At 34.1% G+C, this 23869-nt stretch overlaps 1 protein-coding gene across 1 annotated transcript in view; it reads right to left on the reverse strand.

Annotated features, from left to right (window-relative positions):
- LOC149791896 (uncharacterized) overlaps window positions 1-23869 on the reverse strand; it is a 198587-nt gene that overhangs the window by 142790 nt on the left and 31928 nt on the right. The window contains exons 6-9 of the mRNA XM_089969492.1: window positions 17647-17776; window positions 6676-6779; window positions 2850-2939; window positions 2029-2070 (exon numbers count right to left, since the gene is read on the reverse strand). Coding sequence (XP_089825618.1) covers window positions 2029-2070; window positions 2850-2939; window positions 6676-6779; window positions 17647-17776 — 366 coding nt within the window. The remainder of the gene's footprint in view (window positions 1-2028; window positions 2071-2849; window positions 2940-6675; window positions 6780-17646; window positions 17777-23869) is intronic.

A 23869-nucleotide genomic window follows, 5' to 3' on the forward strand; every position in this document is an offset into this window, starting at 1 on the left:
AGTGGGAAAGGGCTAAAAAAATAAAAAATCACATACAAGTGAAATTTGTAAGAGGTGACCTGATGTCAGTGAGTAGGATTTACACTGAGAGAAAATAAATAATCAAAATTTTGATGAACTGAAGACAGAACTAATATGAAATACAAGTGTGTACTGAAAATTGTGTAGAAGAATCCATAATGTATAAAGTAATGCACATGTATATGAAAAAAAAACATAAATTCAAGTACAGATGTATATATCATTCACATCACAATAGAAAGCACAAATAACTCGCATGTCAAAAACAAAAATGTTAGTCCTTGTTTGATCTATATCCCACTGTCAACAAACACATCACTAAACAATTCAATGAGATATACATGGTTGCCAGTAGCATGTGGTTTTATAGTTGTTTACATGCCACATGTACATGGCATAGATTTTGATCAGCTGGAGACAGCTATCATGTTGCCGAGGCGACCAAGGGGATGAGGCTGTTAATAGGGAAATGAAAACATGACACATGAACAAAATAAAAAGTTTAACAAACATCTTTGTGACCAAATATGTAAGGCTTCAAAAGATTCAAAATTTAATTTGTGTTTTATACCGCCTGTGGTAGCGATCATAAGCCTAAACATTTTTCCTGCAAAGTAGAAACTTTCATGGCACAATAAAAGTGTTTGAATCACATTGGAAAATGCAACAATCATTCAGATTCCATTGCTTTTATTTAAGTTTTGTGCCGACTTCCTTTGATGAAAAGATGCTTTGTTTTTATTGTTGTAGCTGGCTTACTGTGATGAAGGGTGCATGTGTTATTGATGTCACTGCTAAATGCAACCTTTCGAGGACCAAGTAAATGCCAATTAGTTATTGCAGCAATAATATCAAATAATTCTAACAGAGCATTGATTGAGACCATTTTGTTTTGTTTCATTTGCTTAGTATTTATACAGAACAATCATTGCTTCAAAGGTAATCAGTTTTCTTTAAAAGTTTCAGCAAAACTATTTTTTGGGTACATTTAAAAAATAAATAAACATCTCTTGGTTGATTGCAGTAGTTCCTGTTCCTACCTTCAGAGGTTAATCCATTGTAGCAAATGTGGTAGTGTGACTATCTGAGTGTATCAGAGCATACAGTACCCAGAGAAGATGTCTGCACAATCGGATATGTTTTAAAAAATATGCTGCTATGATGCGTTTTTCAATATGAACAAAGGATTTGTTTATGTAACCATAGATAGCTCCCAGTGCATTTTATATCCAAGTTTGCGGCTTCCTTTCATGGTGCCTTTTTTAATTCCACTACCACAGACCTAAGATTGCATAAACAAATTTAAACAACCAAAAAGTGTTGCCCAAAAAATAATCACCAGATGGTATATTCTATCACCAATAAGTTTTAAAAATTCACAATTTGTCACATTGGCGAGGCCTAGCACCATCCCTGAATAAAGCAGAACCTAAAGCATCTACTACACAAGTATTCATGGTTTGTTTTACAAAGTAGTTCCTAAAACATTATACTATATTTTGATGCACATGTCATGCAGTATAAATGTGTTCAGTATCATAAAATACTGCACAAATCTGGCAATGTAAAGTTAACGGAGAAAAAAATGTAGTAATTTTTTTTACTTTGCATCATTGTCAAAATGATGTGTATATTACAAGTATAGTTGATTAAATCAGACACCTAACTTCATTTTTATTTAAAAGTTATGCTATGTTTATGTTGAACAATGACTTGTGTATTTATTTACCATAAATAAACACACAAAACCTGTGCAGATCTTTTGTGTAGTAGCAATAGCCATATGCAAATGTTCAGATCAGTGATCAATTCAGTTTTTTTGTATAGAACACATGTAAACATTGCATATATGTTAGTTGGTTACAAAATGTATCTTCCATCAAAACATCAAATGTGTTTTTGAATGTGCTGTTACATACTCTTTAATTTATCACTAACCGGGGCCCCAAATCAACCCTTATCGAACCCTGTCCTTGATTTCTTTAAAAAAGCATACATGTAACTCACCATCATTTCAGTAGCAGATATCCTCTGTCCATTAAGTACCATCTAGAAAAAAAATATCAAAAGCAGTCAGATCAATACAGTGATCAAGGATTTCACCAAGGTGTTTTTCACAGAAATAATTCTGTTGATAGTGGATGCTATTATCTAAATTATTTGGTGTCAAATTACCTGAAGGAAAGGCCCAAGAGATGGCATATACAGGTAAAGTCCCTGAAGCATCACTTTTAATAACTATGAAGTGGATGCTATGACTATGTATTATCTATAGAAAACTTACCTGTATGTATCCAACTGAAACAAGCCAAGAGGATGCAATAGCAAAAATTGCAGGTAAGTACAGAAAAGCACCTGCATTTTACATCAAAGGTGTAATTCTACAACAGATAGTAAGACTTTGTCTGTGAATGGAAGAAGCAAGAAAATATTAAAAAATATAGATGGAGAATACTTCCTTGAGAAGAGAAACTCCTCCAACTTGCTTTAATGTTGAATATCTTTTCCAAAATTCCTGAAGATTGTGTGCAAGGTCTCTTATCATAAGAGTCAGCGTTACTTGGCACAAGCAGAAGTATAACTGGGGGAGATGGGATTGGTGCCAATCCTTATACCAAGGGCAGATCACTCTGTCTGACCCACGTGGGCAGGTGTTTATCTTTCGTAACTAAATATTCTAGCCTGGAAGGGTTGGATTTGCGAGGTAGTAGTGCTCCTAAGGTATTATGATCAGGTAACATGTTTGATGAAGAAACTAGGCAGCAATGCTGACTGTACAGTTTTCTTTTCTTCTATACTTTTGACTTGTAAATAAGGCAAATATTTACCTTTACTAAATCACATGATGCTGATATGTACTGCAGAGCAAGGGACCTGTGGTTGTTATGGAAGAATATTGGATTTCCCTGAAGACAAAGCTGAAAGTAAACACAAAAATCAAAGCTGAAAATAGACAAAGTAATTAATTTGGGGTACAAATAAATAGGTTACGTTAATAATAATAATAATTTTTGCTTACACCTTCAGAAATCTGTTGATGACAATAACATCATTTCTGTTCCCACTGTCTGGGAAAAGTTGTATACTGACTTTTCATTGTGGTGGACATGACAATATATGTTAATGACAAGGTCAATAATGCTACTGCTAAAAAATCTCAGTTCAGGTGGACAATAATCTAGACAAGGTAAGAAGTCATTGATACCTAAATGAACAATTTCAAATAGCAAAAAGACTGATAGGGAAAATAGTACATTCTATTAAACTGTATTTTTGATAGATGAATCATTATGTTCCATTATACCTTACTTTCATTGATTACTGTCTTGAATAACCATTTGGCCTTCTGAAATATCAAATTTCAACTGGCTCCTAATGGGAGCACAAAATTCTTAAAAAGTAGCTTGAAGGGACTGATGCTCTACAGGCCAAACAAGAATTCAAGATAAGACCATGTCTTCATTTAAACTTCTGAGTGTGGAAACCATCTCTAATATTCTTAACTGTGAACATGATTTTAAAATAAGATGCTATGTGGACATAATGGATATCTGATTGTCACCATTTTCATTTAGGACCAAGCAAACATCATTAGAAGTCTTATGGTGAGAACCCCATGTCAATATGACCAATCACTCAGGAAAGTAGTGACAGCAAGATTTTCAAGACAGCCCTAATGGCAGCTATATTCAATGTCGATATGTACCATTTTTATTTAGGACCAACTAGGTATCATATGAAGTCTAACTGCAAAAACCACATACTGGCATAGACAGCATTTGGAAGAAGCAGAGATAGCATTATTTTTAAAATGGCCACCATGAAGCCCATATTGAGGGTCATTTTATATCATATTTCTGACCAACGAGACGCCATGACAAGTCTTCTAATGAAAAACCAGTCAAAATGACTTTCCGTTTAGTAGGAGTTGCAAGAACAAGTTTTAAAGATAGCCACCATGGTAGTCATTTACCATGGTAGTCATATTGGATGTCAGATCAGCACAATTTTAATTTAAGTCCAACAAGACATTCCTAGAAGTCTTCTGGTGAAAATCCAATGTGGACATGAATTTCAGTCCTGGGTGGTACTCCACAGTTCCATATTTTGCATAGGGTTCAATATTTAAAGGTTACTTAAAAAAAAGACTTTGTATATCTTTGGCATTGTTCAAAGAACTTTTAATTCCCTTTATTTTGGTGCATGATTGATGCACGTAATATGGGTTATAGAGTATACAGCTTGGCCTTACTCCAGATGGGCACCATTAAAAAAAAATGCTAGTCATTGTCAGTTCTCGACTTCAGAGGTAAAGCATTTAAAAAACAGAGCTAGTAACTTTTTTTAACATGTTCTATATTTGGTAATTCATTCATTCCACCTTCAGTAGTTGGTATTGTCTAGTCTGACGTTAGTATTTCATTAATTGCACTTTCAGTAGTGTAAATCTTTGGTATGACTTGGCTGGGGATCAAACACATGACCTCCCACATCTGAGGCGAACACTCTAACCACTAGGTCACCAGAGCTGTCCGAGAAGTAATATAGCTGTATACCAACATAAAACATTTGAATTTGTTTGTATGGCTGAAACATTTAAGTCACAAGCATCAACGAGTCCTTTTAAATAATTCTCCTGTATTTCCCCATATAGAGCAGCATTTATTAGTGTCCAAATCCCACACAAACCCAGCCTCACCTCTCCCGTATGATGAAAATTGAGCTATTTTAATATTATCTTTTATCAATGTAATAATTATTCCCGAGACGATGTCACCAACAAATTGTACAGTTTGAAAAGGGATGGAACTGATGAGATTCATGGAGGTCAAAGGTCAAAATATTTGCTCATTGTTCTAACACTAGAATGTGGAAGATAGCAATTTTGCTTTGTCAACATTTTATTCTTAATTTCATTACAAATGAATTAAAAGAAACATTTTCACAAAATATTTCTTTTCACTTAAATACAACAGTTTGAATTTAAGTTGGCTTCACTCCTGTTTTCTAAGACTTCTGATTTGCCCATAATTAGGGTCATTACACACACAAAAGTGCCTCAAGACTGAGTGTAATTAGCTTATTTTCATGCATAACAACAATGTTAATGTACCATTGTATTCAGAACATCATGCATGATTATATGAAAATAAGAAAAATATTTGCATAATTTTCAGATTTGTTTTAAGGTGGTGCTCTACAGTTTCATATTTTGCATAAGGTTAGATTTTTAAGAAAAAAACAAAGTATATATCCAAAGAAAATTCAGCCACAGTATGTGAGCGTAACAGATAAACCAACATTCTCTCCACTGTGCATGTTGCAAATTTAAACAAGTTCACCTTAGTTCATAATATCTGTAGAGTGCACCTTTGAATAAAAATAACAAAATTTTCAAGATGGCTGCCATGGTGCTATATTGTGTGTCAGATCAGCACTATTTAATTTAGGACCATCAAGACATTATAAGAAGTCTTCTGGTGAAAACTCCCAGTTGATATGACTTCCATTTTGAAGAAATAACAAGATTTTTAGGATGACTTCCATAGTGAATATCAGATTTGCACCATTTCCATTTAGGTCCAACTAGTGATCATAAGATGCCTTCTGATGACACCATTATGTCAATATGTCCAGTCAGCCAAGAGAAGTAGCCATAATAGGATTTTCAAGATGTCCATTTTGCTGCAATGTTAGACGCACTATTTTCATTTATGACCAACTAGACATCATAACAAAACTTTCATTGAAAGCCCTATGACCCTTCTTTCAGGTGTAGTAATAACAAGATTTTCAAGATGGCCATCACTGCTGGCATACTGAATGTCTAAGCAGCACCATTTTCATTGAGAACTAAATGGACAACAAGTCTTCTGGTGGAAAACCAGTGGCAATGTTACTTCTTGCTCAGGAGGTGTAGTGCTAACCTGATTATCAATATGGTCAGTGTGAATGCTATAATGGATGTCTGAGCAACACATTTTTCATTTAGAACCAACTAGATATCATAAAATGTTGGTGTGAACAAATATTCAGGAGTAACAGCAACAAGAGTTTCAAGATAAAACTGCTGTGGCAGCAACACTGGACATCAGAATGACACCATAAATTTATGTATAACCTAACAGACATCATAGTAAGTCATTTAGAGCAGACCAAATTTTGATATGATCATCCATTCAGGAGAAGAAACTATAATGAGATTTTAAAGACTGGCTGCTTTGGCAGTCATATTGAATGTTACAGCTACACCATATTCAGACCATGAGATGACTATGTGTGTGTGAAGTTCACGGCAACCCTCCAAGTAGTTTAGGAAGTGTAGAGATAACAAACCATTGGACTGACAGACAACAGATCATCCCAATAAACTCTCCTGACCTATGAACCAGTATAGCTAAAAATGTCTTCAAAACATTAGTATTCATGTAATAACAAAGTAACAAACTACGTCCATTGTGCAGATCAATAAAGTTTTCCTACTCCACAGAAAAGAATTTAATGAATTCTGAAAAACCACACACACAGGTGCTAAAATATTATAACTTATAGTTTTTACTACAACGGATCAAGTATAATACATGTCATTTTAAACATAGGAAAAAAAGAAAGAAAATAACTAGAAATAAACATCCTAAGGAATATAAAACTTACAATATACAGCCTGTGTAACTTTGTGATAGCTTTAAGACAGGAATGATCACTCAACAGATTATCTGCCACATCCAACTCCTCAAGGGAAGACAACTCTTCCACACCTGGAAAAATACAGAAAAGGTCAAAGTGGGTATATTGATAGTACCAAAGGGAAAGAAGACCTTGGAGCACTGAGTTGCTACATTGTATATTAATGTTGGCATCATTTATGCTGCTTTCAAGACCATATATAACCGCTCAGGTGGCCTAGTGGTTAGAGCATCCACCTTAGATGTGGAAGTTCGTGGGTTCGATCCCCTGCCGAGTCATACCAAAGACATACAAAAATGGTACTAACAGCTGCTTCACTTGGCGCTCAGTGTTAGGACTGGTTGGCCTGGTATCAAGATAATGTGACTGGATGGGACATCATGCAACATGCATGCGGCATGATGGTCAAGTGCTAGACATCCCTATAAACTGCCACACTGCAGACATAGTAGCGATATGACTGAAAACTGTTAAAGCTAAATTAAAAATCCAAATCACACACACACACAAGACCACATATATTTATATAACCAGCATTGTTTCCATTGTTTTCCAGGATCTTTCCCAGCCTATGGGAACATGACTCTAATTCAAAACTTAAAAACTGTTCAAGGCCCTACCAATAACATTTTTCATGGTTCCCTTGCTTTTCTAAATAAAAATTTCCAGGTCTTTTCCAGGATGAAATTAATTTTTTCAAGGTTAACATATGACCATTACTGAATGGAATTAAAGAACATTTTGGATTATAAAACATGCATTTTCCAAATCTGAAGATGTTTCTCTTTCAAGACTCTCGAAAACATATAAGTCAGAAAAGATGATCATGTACAAAACCACAAAATGAGTTACATGAAACAAATCTGACTATATTCCTATAATTGGCATTTAAAGCCATTTCAATGTACAGAATACAAATCCTAACTTTACTTTGCTAACCTGCATTATGTTCCTATGTGGAAACAACATAATGAGCATAAATTATTTTGTTTCCTTTCAAACCTTTAATTTTAAAGAATTCTTGAGCAATATATGTGCATGTTAAACAAAGTAAACATTTCATTTCACAGTATGAAGAAAAAAACAATAATGCAAAGTATCTGAATTTTATCTTGTAACACAAAATCTTTAACCCTGAATTTATGTGAGCCAATAAAATCTCAAACAAGATTTTTCAACCAACCTAAACTCCTTAAGACGATTTGGTTAAAAATTCCATCATTTAAAGACATTTACAAAAGGGTTGATTTGAATTTTAACAAAGACCTTACAAATTATATACTGTTGTACAAACAAGGACTGACTTTTCTGTAAAATCATCTTGTCTTCTTGTAGTTCAATAAACCAGTCCCAAAACCTGTATTGATACATGGGCTCTTATCATTTCTTAATATACCACCATGTCGGCCAATTCAGCACGATGGGTAATTCTGCGCAACAATATGCCATTTCTGTAAAGACTGGATCACGTGTTATTTTGGGTCAAAAATCCATTCTGTATCAAGAAAGAATGATCACAATTTAATTAAGAAAAGTGATATTCATAAAGTGTACATAAATATCCAGTATTTCGATTCAAAAAGCATATGAAAATGTGATACTAAATGTCAACATGAAGACCCACTCCATGATCTTCTTGAACCGGTAACCCAGAAAATCCGATTTGCTATCATGTATCTTTTAGAATCATAAAAATAAATACATTATATAAAAGATGGAAATGTATACCTTAAAACAATACTGCATTCTAATCCAAGTTTACATTTTTCCAAGAAGTTCTCCCACACATACAAAATCGTCTGCTACCCAACGTGTCAACTTGCCACTAGAATACAAATTCTCAAAAAATTCACCGGCGTAGTCTGTTTCTAAATTCTTTAGTAATTTTTCCCCATCAGCAAGACATTGTAAACACATTACATCCTATCCATTGTTGTTTCTCTTCCACATAATAGATTTTTTTTTTTATATAAAATGTCGAACGTTACTTTTTTACAAGATCGGTTTTGTTTGCTTAATATATCTTGCCATTTATTGGCATTATTAAGTTGAATTTTGTAAAACTAGCTACAAACCTGACCTAATTACTCGACTGAAATGCTGAAACAGTCCAAGGTAATGCATTTCATTTCTAATGTCAGATTAATAAATATTACATCTTTTCAACGCTGTACGCAGAATAGGCCGACATATCGCGAGCCAGGAAAACATGGGGGTTGTATCCCTGTGTCCAAAATTAATATTATTTTGAACAGAATATTCTGGCAATCTCTTTTCAAATGGTAAGCATTGTTGTATTTTATTTTAATTGGTCAAATTCGGTATGCATTTTGCTTCAATATTGGAGACAGAAACCTTAAGTGTGCAGAAATGCCCGACAGCATTGTATAATAAAAGGGACGACAATTTCCCATTTCTTCTGTGTTATATTTAAGATCTGAAACCAATGCTTCAAGCTAGATGTCACTGTGTAATAGTTCCACACCAAAGTTCAGCTCAGAGATTCAATATTTTTCTAATCCAGGTTTCATCCTAATATTCCAACCCCATTTTTTCACATTTGGACATTTAGGATGGAGTGGGTTCAGAACAATTGCATATAAAAAATTTGAATTTGCCACCACCAGATAGCTTACCAGCGGGCCTGGCAAATTTTCGATATGAAAATTATTTTTTTTCTTATGTTTTTAATCCATTGACAGACTAGACAAAACTCACCATAGATGAAACTTGACCCAATAATTGCCATTTGCGGTAATAGTCACATGACTTCACAACTCTCAAACAACGACATATGAAGTCCAATAGTCACATGATATCAACAACAAACTCCTTTTTAATGTTGTTGTACAAAATTTCTATTATACTGAATGAAAGTCTGATACCTTTTGTAAAAACCAGAAAGAACATATAATTCTCAACATATTTATTTCAAGAATAACTACAAGAAACTTGGCCAGTCTGAGTCATCAAGCAGTGTAGTCTGGTTCCCTGCTTTGTATGCACCCTACGTGAGAAAGCACATGTCAACGTGGTAGTCACGTGATACAACAAAACTCTGTAAGTAGGTCTTGGAATAAATAATGAGAATTTTGTGCTCTTTCGTTTTAGTATTTTTATTACAACCAGTATACGACTTTCATTTTGTAAAAATTTTCTACAATATATGAAAATGACAGTTGTGAGATTCTGTGTGCTCATGCAACCAGCAAAAAAACTGAAATCGCTAGTACCTGCTCAAATTTTATCAACGCATTAATTTTATGGTCTTTCAGCTGATTAAAGACATAACGATTTTAATACTTGCAATTTCTGAGAAAATAAATAATTTTCATATCGATTTTATGCAGGTATAACTCGATTTAACAAGGTTTACGTTTGCTAGCCCATCTGCTAAGCAGATATTCTATAATGCCACCATGTTATCCTCTTGTGATGCTAGCCTGGTTTTCATACCTTCCATATATAAAAAAGATACGGATATCGAACTGTCTGTGAAACAAAAAGTCTACTAGACGAATTTAATCCATTAAACGTTTGGATTGTCTCAACAAATATATTTATACCAAGCACCCAAATGATCCATACTGCAACCTCCTAATATTCTGGTTCGAACTCGATAAATTTAACTCATGCTCAGTTTGGTTACGACTTAATTATGTAATTGTTTTGGGCATCAAGTTGTGGATGAAAATTCCCAGTTCTTTTGTGACTTTCGTCAATATTTGCAAAATTCAAGGACTTTTCACGGTCAGGAAAAAAATTATCATTTCTTCCAACTTCTTCCCGATTTCCCGGTACCATGGGAACCCTGATTTCTACACTAATCTGGCTTTACTCTATCAGGAAATCTGGGTCAATAGGACATTTTCTGTTGAAACTGTATTGATTGCATATGTTATATTGTTTCCAGGTTTATCGAGTTTTCGTACCTTCATGAATAACTAATGACACATTAGCATCATTTGTCCAATACTGAAAAGGATGCTTTCCATCAAAGTTGGTCACATCTGGAACGGCACCTTTTTATTAAATAAAGTTGTATAAATGTTGTTTTTTTTTCTTACAGCAACCATAGTTAATGGCAGAACATTATTATTTGTATAAGTCTAAAAGGTATTCAAGCTAGGACACTTTCAAAATCTGTTAAGTCAGGCTTGGGACAAAATCGGTAACATTTTCTTCACTTTTAGTAACAGCAGCCATATTTGATGACAGTATGGCATTATTTGGATAAATTAAAAAACCCTTCATGCCAAAATGTTTTCAGTAAAATTCTGTCACATTCTGATGAATAGGCTTGATAAGTTGCTTTAAAGATTTTCCACTTTTAGTTGTTGTTGTTGCTGGCCCAGAGTGGCCAAGTGGTCTAAAGCACTCTCCATTAAGGATCACTGCCATCTCACCTCTGTCTGCATGGATTCAAGTCTCAGATTCAATGTGGGTATGTGAGAAAACTTGCCAATAGCTTCTCAAGGGTCGGTGGTTCTTTCCGGGGTTTCCCGGGTTCTTCCTCCACCATTAATACTGGCTGCTATGCTATGTGTAGCCTATCATGTGCTGAAAAATGGCGTTAAACCCTACAACAACAACAGCATCCATTTTTAGTAACAGTGGCTGTAGCTAATGGCAATTTGCGATCATTTGTATAAACTTAAAATCCCTTATTACCAGAATGCTTGGTTTAAAATTTGGTCAGTTTGACATCATTTTCACAAATCTGAAAACCCTTTATGCCATATCCTTTTCATCAAACTTGGCCAACTTCTATTCAGCCATGTTTGAGAACTTGTTTTCAAATTGTTCTCTTGTAAGTAATGGTGGCCATATTTGAAAGCAGTTCTACATCATCTGTACAAAAACTGACGTGTTCTGAGAAATCGGATCAAATTCTGTTAGCAGTTTCGAGTATATTTTCTTCAATGGTTTTTATATTTTTAGTCATGATGGTCATATTTAGCAAATCTGAAATACCTTCACGCCAGGATTTCCTTATCATCAAATTTTGTTGTTAGATTACGTTAAGCAGTTTTGGAAACATCCTTACAGTTTTAGCAATATCAACAATTTAAATGTTAGATCTGTATCATTTATAACAATCTGTAAGGCCGTCATACAAGGATGTTTTCTGTCAAATTCTAATTAGTAGTTTTTTTAGAAATTCATTTAAAGGTTTTATCTAGTTTCAGTAATGGTTGCCTTATCAGATGGCTGATCATGCCTAGAAAGACAATTAGGCAAAGATGCTTTTATCAAATGTGGTTAAATTTAGTTCAGTGGTTTCTCATAGAACAAGTGATTTAAACATTTGTATTTTTTACTAATGAGCATGCTTGGTGACATATTGGCATCTGTAAATGTCCAAATTCCATCCTGCCAGGATGCTTTTTATCAAATTTGTCTAATTCTGTTCAGTATAAGGCATTTGAAGGTGTTTCTATATATACCATATTTGCCAGCCTATAAAATGATACTTTTTGAAAAGAAATCTTAGCTTTGTCTTATACTCCAAATCAACTCATATATCGATTTGGTCATCCAAATCGCTTTATCATGTCACATAATTTTTCAGGTCAGCATCATTATATGCAGCTAAAAGTACATAATACATTTAAAACACTTCATGTGAAACAAATTAGGGACTTTTAGTTACATTTTTTGACCCAGACTGGAGAGGTTACTGAGTTACAGATAGGATAAATATCTGTGATGTTGTGTGGAACAAAGTGAAAACGATGAAGCAGAGGTCTTGATCTGGCTTCATCTTTTACCCAGCATCAACTTGTTATATGCATGAAGGATGGAAAATTTGCCAAATTTGCTCCTTTGACTTGTACTCCGCATCAACTTACAGGCCAGCAAAAACGGTAGACATGGTGGCCATATGGTAGAGGATTAACATTATTTGTAAAAATTGGACAGGCCTCTAAGCCAGAAAGCTCTCTGCCTAATTTGGCTAAAATTAGTCCAGCAGTTAATAAGAAGTAGTTCAGATAATACAAACTATGATAGAGTGTGTTTAGATTTTTAACATAGCTTTAAAATTTTTAGTTATATTGCTAGGATGTGTACAGTGCAGCAGTTTCTATTGATGTCAAGTACTGGGGCATGATGCTGCAGACATATATCATGTCTCACCCAGCCACACTATCCTGACACCAATGTGACCAGTCCTAACACTAACTTCTTAATGCTGAGCACAAAGTAAGGTAGCTGTTAGTACCATTTTTAATGTCTTTGTTACGACTCAGCCAAGGTTAGAACCAGTGACCTCCTGTATCTAAGGCTGACACTCTAACCACTTAGGCCACCAGAGCTGTCCAAACTATGTAAGAAGCAATCTTGGAATTTAAGTATGTGAAGACTGGAATATGAAGATTCAAAATCAAATATTTTGGCATTGTAATTTTAGTTGGTGGCTGGTGGCTGACCAAAGTGGATATTAACTCTATGGCCCTTGGATTATGAGTCAGATGCTCTAGTGACTGAGCTATAGTACAGCTTATGACTTCTGGAATCCCGGTGGGGGACTTAATCCCCTCCACTTTTGCTACATGACAAAGCAATAAATACCAATAAATCACCACCATACCTTGGCCGGCACACCGATGGCATATCCACCATAGAAGGACTGGCTGACTTTACTGACTGGCATTTGAACAGCCCATGAGTGAAGACCAACTATGGAAAGTCTGAGACATCATAAGAGATTTACAATCCGATACCATTTCAACAATCAGTGATCTTTATTGCCATCACATACATAGACAATAAAAAATATTTTCAAAAGTCTTGAATATTCAGTACATTCAGGAAATGCTGATCGACTTCTTTTGCAGTAAGTTAATGCTGTAACTTTATTAAAGAAATCTGAACAAACTTATTCATTGACTTGACGAGAGGCCCATCTTTTTTAGCTTCTCTTGAACAATGTAAATTTATCATATTTAAACACGAAAAGTAATCCTCATAGGTACAGACCAATTAATTCCAGATAGCAGCTACTTCTGTTTAAAAAGAAAAAGAAAAGAAAAAAAACACACTGAATTTACACATAAATGTAAACCACATGTTTAGACCTCAGGTAGTAATGGCCCAAAGCTGAATATACATGTACACAACTAGGAACTATCTCAATTGTGACTGCACATGTACTACTGTAAAGGACTGGCCATTTAATTCATGTGGCTAAATTGTCCTTTCCAACTGGGGTATTTTTTTAATTCTTTCAGTCGTCATATGATAAATTTGTTTCATTTAAAACAAATAATGGTATGGTGACCTTTTTTATACTACAAATCATTACAAGACAACAGTTTTCAAGCATTTACCCACCCCTTTTAGAAATTTAAATGGTCCCTCCCAAACAAAAACATGGCTCAGTGGAAGTTCAGCAAATATCAAGGCAGTAACCAATGCAAACACTGATATAAAACGATAGCCTCAGAAGATGATCTCAATTTCAGCTTGAGAAATGTGTCTATATCACATGAGACCATTCAACTTAGTATATTGTAATTAACTGCTCAAATTATGATCCTGTCATTAACAACAGAAGTTTGGAAATTGTTCCTAATAAATCTGACCTCAACCTATTGATGAAATGAATAATAATGTGGGAAATTGTCAAATCTTAAATGTTTAGAGATTTTAATTTGCTACAAACATTTAGAGCATTTTGCATGGATGTCTCCAAATGTATTCTATTATTTGCTCATTTTTGTAAGGGAAAATACAAAAACAAAATCTGTATCAGCATAGAAAAAATAATCATGCATATGGAAATGATGTTTCAATCACCAATCATAACACTGATCTGTTATAATTATATTAAAGTATGCAGTTTTCTGTTTGTGACTGTTGGATGGCTAAGAAGACCAAAAATAATGCCAATAATTTCTCCAAGAGTATTTAGTGTTTCTGTATACAGTATACAGCTCTGCAGTTAGTTACTGTGGCCACTTGAACATACACATGCACAAGGCGAGAATATTCATTCTTTCTTTTTCCTCCATAATGCTAGAATGTCCAGTACGGTATTATTTCTTACCACTTTATGAACCTTTCCAAATTTCACTTTCTGTACATGTAGATTTATAATTTGTAAGAATTTACATATTTAATCCAAAGACTGCCTAAAAATGTCAAGAAAGGGTTCATACAGAATTCTGAATGATAAGTTCAAAGACTTTTCCCAAACTTTCAAAGACCACAAACACAGATTTCCAAGACCTATTTTTGCAAACATTCTGTATACAAGTTATATGAGAAAACAAAGAATGCAAAATACTACAATATTGTTTAATGATGAAATTCAAACTATAATTTATCAAAAGAAAGAAACCAGGAAAACTTGACTACATCGAATCTAACAACCTTGGACAATTTTATCTGTGATTATGGAAAGAAATTAAAATGTTTGGGTTTATTTCAATTTTCAAAGACTTTTAAAGACCCCAGGGTAATCCGCTCAATTTTCCCAAACTTTCAGGACCTTGAAAATGCTACCTCATTTTCCCCAAAATGTCAAAGACCTTCAAAGACTGTAAGAACCCTACAAGATGTCATACATCAAAAAAAGTAAAATTTGGTTAGCATTAATAATTATTGTAGCATTACTTCTTTAACTAACATTGGCGAGAAAAAAATTTCAAAACATTCACAAAAGAACTTTCATGGCAGAAATGTCTGTTTGGTTTGGTGTGCAAGATAAGGCTGCTAATTGCAGAAAGTTTTAAGTCAGGAAATACTTAAACTGTTACTCAAGCATGCACAAAAATGTTTCTAGTGATAAATGCAACTGAGTATGATAACTTGTGCATTAGTGATTTGGATTACATATTTTATGAGAGAGAGTGAGAAATGATTGAGAGTTGTCATCTGCAATCAATGTGAGTAGGATAAGGGATTGGTTCCTCATATCTCTTTCTTTCTCGTTAATGCTTATATGTGCTTGTAATTTCTCTCACAAAAACGTGGATGGCTTCTATTACTCTCTCCCTTCCCACTGTCTGCGGATACAATGGCAGATGTTAAATTTACACTTCTCTAACATGATGCAATCATTTTACACAAATACAAGGCCTATCAATAGCAATAATACAATTTTCTTTATAATTTCCTTTACCCAAAAAGCAATAAAGCTTTTTATTTTCAGCAAGTGTTTGAATCTGTGTTATATACAGTACAATAATGAACCAATCCAAGTGTGTGTGTGTGCGTGTGTGTGTGTGATTTTGATTTTAATATAGCTTTAACAATTTTTCAGTCATATCGCTACGACGTCTGCAGTGTGGCAGATTATTGTGATGTCTAGCACTGGGGCATCATGCCACAGACATGTAGCATGATGTCCCACCCAGTCACATTATCCTGACACCAGACCGACCAGTCGTAACACTAACCTCTTAATGCTGAGCACCAAGCGAGGTATTAGGTATGACTAGGCCAGGAATCGAACCCACAACCTACTGCATCCGAGGTGGATGCTCTAACCATTAGGCCACCTGAATGGTAATGAACCAATCTGCACAGAACCAAATATATATATATATATATCATGTAGCATGTTTTGTATGAACCAGTTGATAAAAGTTAGTTTGATCTCTACATTTATCTCAAACTGGTCGACTGGTTTCTGCTGCATCCTGAATTCTCTATTTAAAATGAAACAAAAACTAAAGAAACTTCCTAATCTTTTTCAAGTACACTTTGCACAATTATTCTTATTATTGTTTTTCAGTGATAAATAAAAGGAATGAACACACACCCTTTCCAATATTGCTGCATAAAAATAGAAAACATCAAATTAAAGTTAAATACCACTTTTAAAACAAACAAAATAATTCTCAACATATTATTCTGAGAACAACAATCAGAAACCTGTCACTGTCACAGAAACTTGGAGAAAGAGATTCATCAAGAATAGAGCATGTGTCAACGATGATTTTGTTGTGTCACATGACTACCCTGTTGACAAGCACTCTCTGCCTAATGAATCTGTCTTTGTTTCACTGGATTATGGTAAATACAACAGAACTATGAAACCTTTAAACATTGATACAGGTAATCTACATTTGTATATACCATGCCTTGCAAATCAAACAAAAGAAGTATAATTTCCATACTTGGAGCTGTCACTGCTGAAATGCTCTAGTGACCACAGAAGGCAGGATGAAACCAATGCATTACTGCGAAAAATTTGGCCACTGGCCATGGAAGATAGGTGACTGCTGATTACAGGAAATTTGCTGTGGGAATATTAGAATGGCCAGGTGACTATTTAACTCAGGTGACAGTTAGGACTGGTTTGACTATATATATAATGTCTTTATTATTTACATTTACTATTCTTATTTTCTTTTTAAAATTGATTCTCAGAAAGATTTTTTTTCCCCTTCTTTGTGAACATTACAACCCACGAAAATGCCTATCAGGACTCCTAGCATATATTTTTCTGAATCTGGGCATCCCATATGGAATAGATAACATTTCTGATAAAGGGAGCACCTTCAAGCAATCATACTGCATATACCTGTACACAGTAACAGTTATGATTTAATGAAAGTAAATGGTGTTGCCATCCCAGAATCTTACATACTATAACACTTCTGGGCATAAATAGAACCATAAATATTAATTTTCCTAATGAATTAAATGCAACTTAATGTCATCATTTCTGCTGACATTTGTTACACATTTAATTTCATGCATCCTATATTTTACATAGAAGAACTATATTCTATGTACCAGTCTAATATATTGGTTTTCTGCCTAATACTCTCTACATTAAAAATGTCTGTTCAAAATCGTATCCCACAAAATCATGATTTTTCCAAAAAATTAAATACAGAATGAAGAATATTCACTAAACATTTGTAATAATTCTCCAATTCTCCAAGATCTTGGCGTAATTCCAAAATAAGGTCACAATGATACCTGCAAGGCTATCAAGGCTGTTACTCCTCAAGATCAATGTCTTCAGTTGGCTCTTGACTGTGAAGGAAAATGTAGGTACCAATGTTAAACAATTGTAACCAAGGTTAATTCTCCTAGTATCTGTCAGGTACTGAAATGAGAAAATAAATAGCAATTTACTAATGCAAACAAGATGCAAGCATACAAGAAAGAAAGAATAGGAAATCCAACAGGGCCTGCTATAGCTCAATTACCTTACATAACTTAAAATAAGGAAGAATTGGCTGAAAGTAGCCTACAAACACTACATCACATACATGATATCCAGTGACTTCATTAGGATTTTCACACAGAAGGGCAACCCAACTCTGGAAACTTTGCAAGAAAAGCAGTGTTTAGGTAAAGATAAATGTACAAAGATGTCTATCTTGCCCATAGTTGCCTTATTCAATTTAATCCATCAGTGTAACATTCAACTGGCTTATATTTGCCATATTCAATTCAGTCCATCAGTGTAACATTCAACTGGCTTGTATTTGCCATATTTAATTTAATCCATAAGTGTAACACCTCTGTCTGCGTGGGTTCAAGTCTAGGATTCAGCCAATGTGTGTATGTGAGAAAGCTTGCTCCACCAATAATACTGGCCACCATGCATAGCCTATTGTGCTGAAAAAATGGCATTAAGCCCCACAACAACAACCATAAGTGTAACATTGAACTGGCTTATATCTGTTATATTCAATTTAATCCATCAGTGTAACATTCAACCGGCTTATATTTGGAATATTCATTTTAATCCATCAGTGTAACATTCAAATGGTTTATATTTGCTATATTCAATTTAATCCATCAGTGTAACATTCAACTGGTTTATATTTGCTATATTCAATTTAATCCACCAGTGTAACATTCAACTGGCTTATATTTGCCATATTCAATTTAATCCATCAGTATAACACCTCTGTCTGCGTGGGTTCGAGTCTAGGATTCGACCAATGTGTGTATGTGAGAAAGCTTGCCAGTAGCTTTTCGTGGGTCAGTGGTTCTTCCCGGGGGTTTTCCAGGTTCTTCCTCCACCAATAATACTGGCTGCCATGCATAGCCTATTGTGCTGAAAAATGGCATTAAACCCCACAACAACAACAACCATCAGTGTAACATTCAACTGGATTATATTTGCTATATTCAATTTAATCCATCAGTGTAACATTCAACTGGCTTATATTTGCCATATTCAATTTAGTCCATCAGTGTAACATTCAACTGCCTTATATTTGCCATATTCAATTTAATCCATCAGTGTAACATTCAACTGGCTTATATTTGCTATATTCAATTTAATCCATCAGTGTAACATTCAACTGGTTTATATTTGCTATATTCAACTTAATCCATCAGTGTAACATTGAACTGGCCTATATTTGCCATATTCAATTTAATCCATCAGTGAAACACCTCTGTCTGCGTGGGTTCGAGTCTAGGATTCAGCCAATGTGGGTATGTGAGAAAGCTTGCCAGTCGCTTCTTCCTGGGGTTTTCCCAGGTTCTTCCTCCACCAATAATACTGGCTGCCTAGCTACGATGTCGTAGCATCAACTTGATTTGTTGTGGTTGAGGCTACGAACTGATCCCATATCATGTAATGGAGCAAAAAAACAATCATCACTAAAGTCAGAAAAACAAACAGTGTAGAAATCAACTACATAAGTATAATCATGTTGTGAAAGAAGTTTGGCTTATTTTGAATTTATTAAGCCCTTACACAATAAAATAAATTGGCATGGTTACTCTAACCGTATCCTGTCCGCCATGACAGATAACGCGAGACTCTCGCCGTGACTCCTTTTCTATGTAAGGCTTGCCAGACCATATTTTGGATATTCTACGCTATATTATTATCAATTAAGTGCGAATAATCGTTTCTTGTGGAATTTCAAAGTTGCCGATAAACCGTATTTACTTTTAATGCGCAGAATTTCTGACCCAAACGGTGCCAAATTTTTATTACGATTTGGATTATATTTGCAACTGGCTTATACTACCATATTCAATTTAATCCATCTGTTTAACAATCAACTGCTGTATATTTGCCATATTCAATTTTATCCATCAGTGTAACATTCAACTGGCTTATGCTTGCCATATTCAATTTTATCCATCAGTGTAACATTCAACTGGCTTATGCTTGCCATATTCAATTTTATCCATCAGTGTAACATTCAACTGGCTTATGCTTGCCATATTCAATGTTATCCATCAGTGTAACATTCAACTGGCTTATGCTTGCCATATTCAATGTTATCCATCAGTGTAACAATCAACTGACTTATGCTTCCTATATTCAATTTAATCCATCAGTGTAACATTCAACTGGCTTATGTTTGCTATATTCAATTTAATCCATCAGTGTAACATTCAACTGGCTTATGCTTGCCATATTCAATTTAATCCATCAGTGTAACATTCAACTGGCTCATGTTTGCTATATTCAATTTAATCCATCAGTGTAACATTCAACTGGCTTATGTTTGCTATATTCAATTTAATCCATCAGTGTAACATTCAACTGACTTATGCTTCCTATATTCAATTTAATCCATCAGTGTAACATTCAACTGGCTTATGTTTGCTATATTCAATTTAATCCATCAGTGTAACATTCAACTGGCTTATGCTTGCCATATTCAATTTAATCCATCAGTGTAACATTCAACTGGCTTATGTTTGCTATAATCAGATTAATCAGTGTAACATTAAACTAGCTTACACTTGCTATATTCAGATTAGTCAATCAGTGTAGCATTAAACTAGCTTACACTTGCTATATTCAGATTAGTCAATCAGTGTAACATTAAACTAGCTTATACTTGCTATATTCAGATTAGTCAATCAGTGTAACATTCAACTAGCTTAAACTTGCTATATTCAGATTAGCCAATCAGTGTAACATTAAACTAGCTTATATTTGCCATATTAAATTTAATCCATCAGTGTAACATTCAACTAGCTTATATTTGCTATACTCAATTTAATCCATCAGTGTGTAACATTCAACTGGCTTATATTTGCCATATTCAATTTAATCCATCAGTGTAACATTCAACTGCCTTATATATTTGCTATATTCAATTTAATCCATCAGTGTAACATTCAACTGCCTTATATTTGCCATATTCAATTTAATCCATCAGTGTAACATTCAACTGGCTTATATTTGCTATATTCAATTTAATCCATCAGTGTAACATTCAACTGGTTTATATTTGCTATATTCAACTTAATCCATCAGTGTAACATTGAACTGGCCTATATTTGCCATATTCAATTTAAACCATCAGTGAAACACCTCTGTCTGCGTGGGTTCGAGTCTAGGATTCAGCCAATGTGGGTATGTGAGAAAGCTTGCCAGTCGCTTCTTCCTGGGGTTTTCCCAGGTTCTTCCTCCACCAATAATACTGGCTGCCATGCCTAGCCTATTGTGTGCTAAAAAATGGCATTAAACCCCACAACAACAACAACAACAACCATAAGTGTAACATTCAACTGGCTTATATTTGCTGTATTAAATTTAATCCATCAGTGTAACATTCAACTGGCTTATATTTGTCATATTCAATTTAATCCATCAGTGTAACATTCAACTGGCTTATACTGCCATATTCAATTTAATCCATCAGTTTAACAATCAACTACTGTATATTTGCCATATCCAATTTTATCCAACAGTGTAACATTCAACTGGCTTATATTTGCCATATTCAATTTAATCCATCAGTGTGACATTCAACTGGATTATATTTGCAATATTCAGTTTAATCTATCAGTGTAACATTCAACTGGCTTATACTGCCATATTCAATTTAATCCATCTGTTTAACAATCAACTGCTGTATATTTGCCATATTCAATTTTATCCATCAGTGTAACATTCAACTGGCTTATGCTTGCCATATTCAATTTTATCCATCAGTGTAACATGCAACTGGCTTATGCTTGCCATATTTAATTTTATCCATCAGTGTAACATTCAACTGGCTTATACTACCATATTCAATTTAATCCATCTGTTTAACAATCAACTGCTGTATATTTGCCATATTCAATTTTATCCATCAGTGTAACATTCAACTGGCTTATGCTTGCCATATTCAATTTTATCCATCAGTGTAACATTCAACTGGCTTATGCTTGCCATATTCAATGTTATCCATCAGTGTAACATTCAACTGACTTATGCTTGCTATATTCAATTTAATCCATCAGTGTAACATTCAACTGGCTTATGTTTGCTATATTCAATTTAATCCATCAGTGTAACATTCAACTGGCTTATGTTTGCTATAATCAGATTAGTCAATCAGTGTAACATTAAACTAGCTTACACTTGCTATATTCAGATTAGTCAATCAGTGTAACATTAAACTAGCTTACACTTGCTATATTCAGATTAGTCAATCAGTGTAACATTAAACTAGCTTAAACTTGCTATATTCAGATTAGTCAATCAGTGTAACATTCAACTAGCTTACACTTGCTATATTCAGATTAGTCAATCAGTGTAACATTAAACTAGCTTATATTTGCCATATTAAATTTAATCCATCAGTGTAACATTCAACTAGCTTATATTTGCTATACTCAATTTAATCCATCAGTGTAACATTCAACTGGCTTATACATATATATTTGGCTTTAGTTTATCAAATTTAACATAAAAAAATTTTTTATCAGTGTTTACTATGCATAATAGGTTACTGCATTCGTATCGGAAAATATGAACAAGTGTTTCAGATGTAAATACTGCACGATCATGGGAGTGCAGTATATCCATCCGACAAAACAAGTTCATATTTTCCCATACAAATGCAGTAACCTTTTCATTATATACTCATTTTCTTATTCTACCTAATGCTTAATTATATTAACAAAATACACTACAAGAAATAAAGTAACTGAATGTATGCCATATTCCAAACTAAATAAACAAGCACAGATTCATCATTACACAACAACATTATGACTGCGCACATAACTCTGCCCAGATAAATTTGAACTTAGTCTCATGCTTGACATAACTTTCGAAAGAAAATGACGTGTCTAGTTAAAATTTAAATTTGGGATCATGTTGTGAATGAATGCATATTGCAACAACTTTTCCATTTGATCTGGAATGAATAGATTTGGGTATTTTTTTCGATTCTACGAAATTTCATGATTATGGACTGGATTTATATGTGACAATTCCACATGAAATACATGGGATTGAAGAAGCGAGTGAGAAGCAAGTTGACATCTGCAAATGTGCTTCTGTTTCTGTCAATGAATGTTTTAAATCATAATGTGGGAAAAACAAGAAGTCTTTCAATTGCAATTATCAAAAAGATGCTATGGAATTTAATGTTTTTTTTCATTTTGAGTGTAGTAAGGAGGATGTAATTGCACTTATAGTCGAAGTTACAGTACAATTTCAAAATGTGTAATCAAGATTGAGAACCTATGACGTGTTTCATGTAATTCAGATTTGCAGAACTAAGAAAGTACATTTTGAAGAAATTCAGGATCTAAAACTGTAAGTATACTTTTTTGCATTTTTATTACCAGCTAAAGAAGACAGTATAGGTGTGTGTGTGATTTGGATTTTTAACGCAGCTTTAACAATTTTTCAATCATATCACTACGTTTATGCCTTGTCACTTGTATATTATTTGTAAGGACCCTTTCTTGCGTCTACTGTATAACAAGCCTAAATCTGAAACATTGTATCAAAAAAGTTAACTCGGAATGTGCCAAAGAAGCTGGTATGTGGCAGTCCACGAAACATCTGCTTTACTTCATTCTGAAACAAATTTAAACAACCAAAACATATAGTGCCTACCACGTGAGTGTACATGATTTGTTTACAAATCAAAAGGGCTGGCATCTGCATCCATTGTTTGTTTACAATAAAAAGTATTCCTTAATGCACGTGAATGCAATATGCAGGCATGCAATATTGTAAAATACTGAATGATTCTGACAATGTAAAGTTAACGGAGAAAAAAAGTGAACATATAATAATAATAATTTGGAGATCAAGATCATGGTAAGCCATTCCTATCTATTGTTTATTATGTGAAAAACCAAACTTCAGTTGTCATACATTGCTCACTTCTGTCCAATAGGTGCAGTGTAATTACTGTAAGTAAACAAGAAAACTGATGAAGCAGTATATTAGTACTGATAAGCCTGCATAAATCCATAT

The sequence above is a fragment of the Sinohyriopsis cumingii genome, chromosome 9, assembly GCF_028554795.1.
Source record: "Sinohyriopsis cumingii isolate HCF-2022 chromosome 9, ASM2855479v2, whole genome shotgun sequence".
In the NCBI taxonomy this organism is placed as follows: Eukaryota; Metazoa; Mollusca; class Bivalvia; order Unionida; family Unionidae; genus Sinohyriopsis; species Sinohyriopsis cumingii.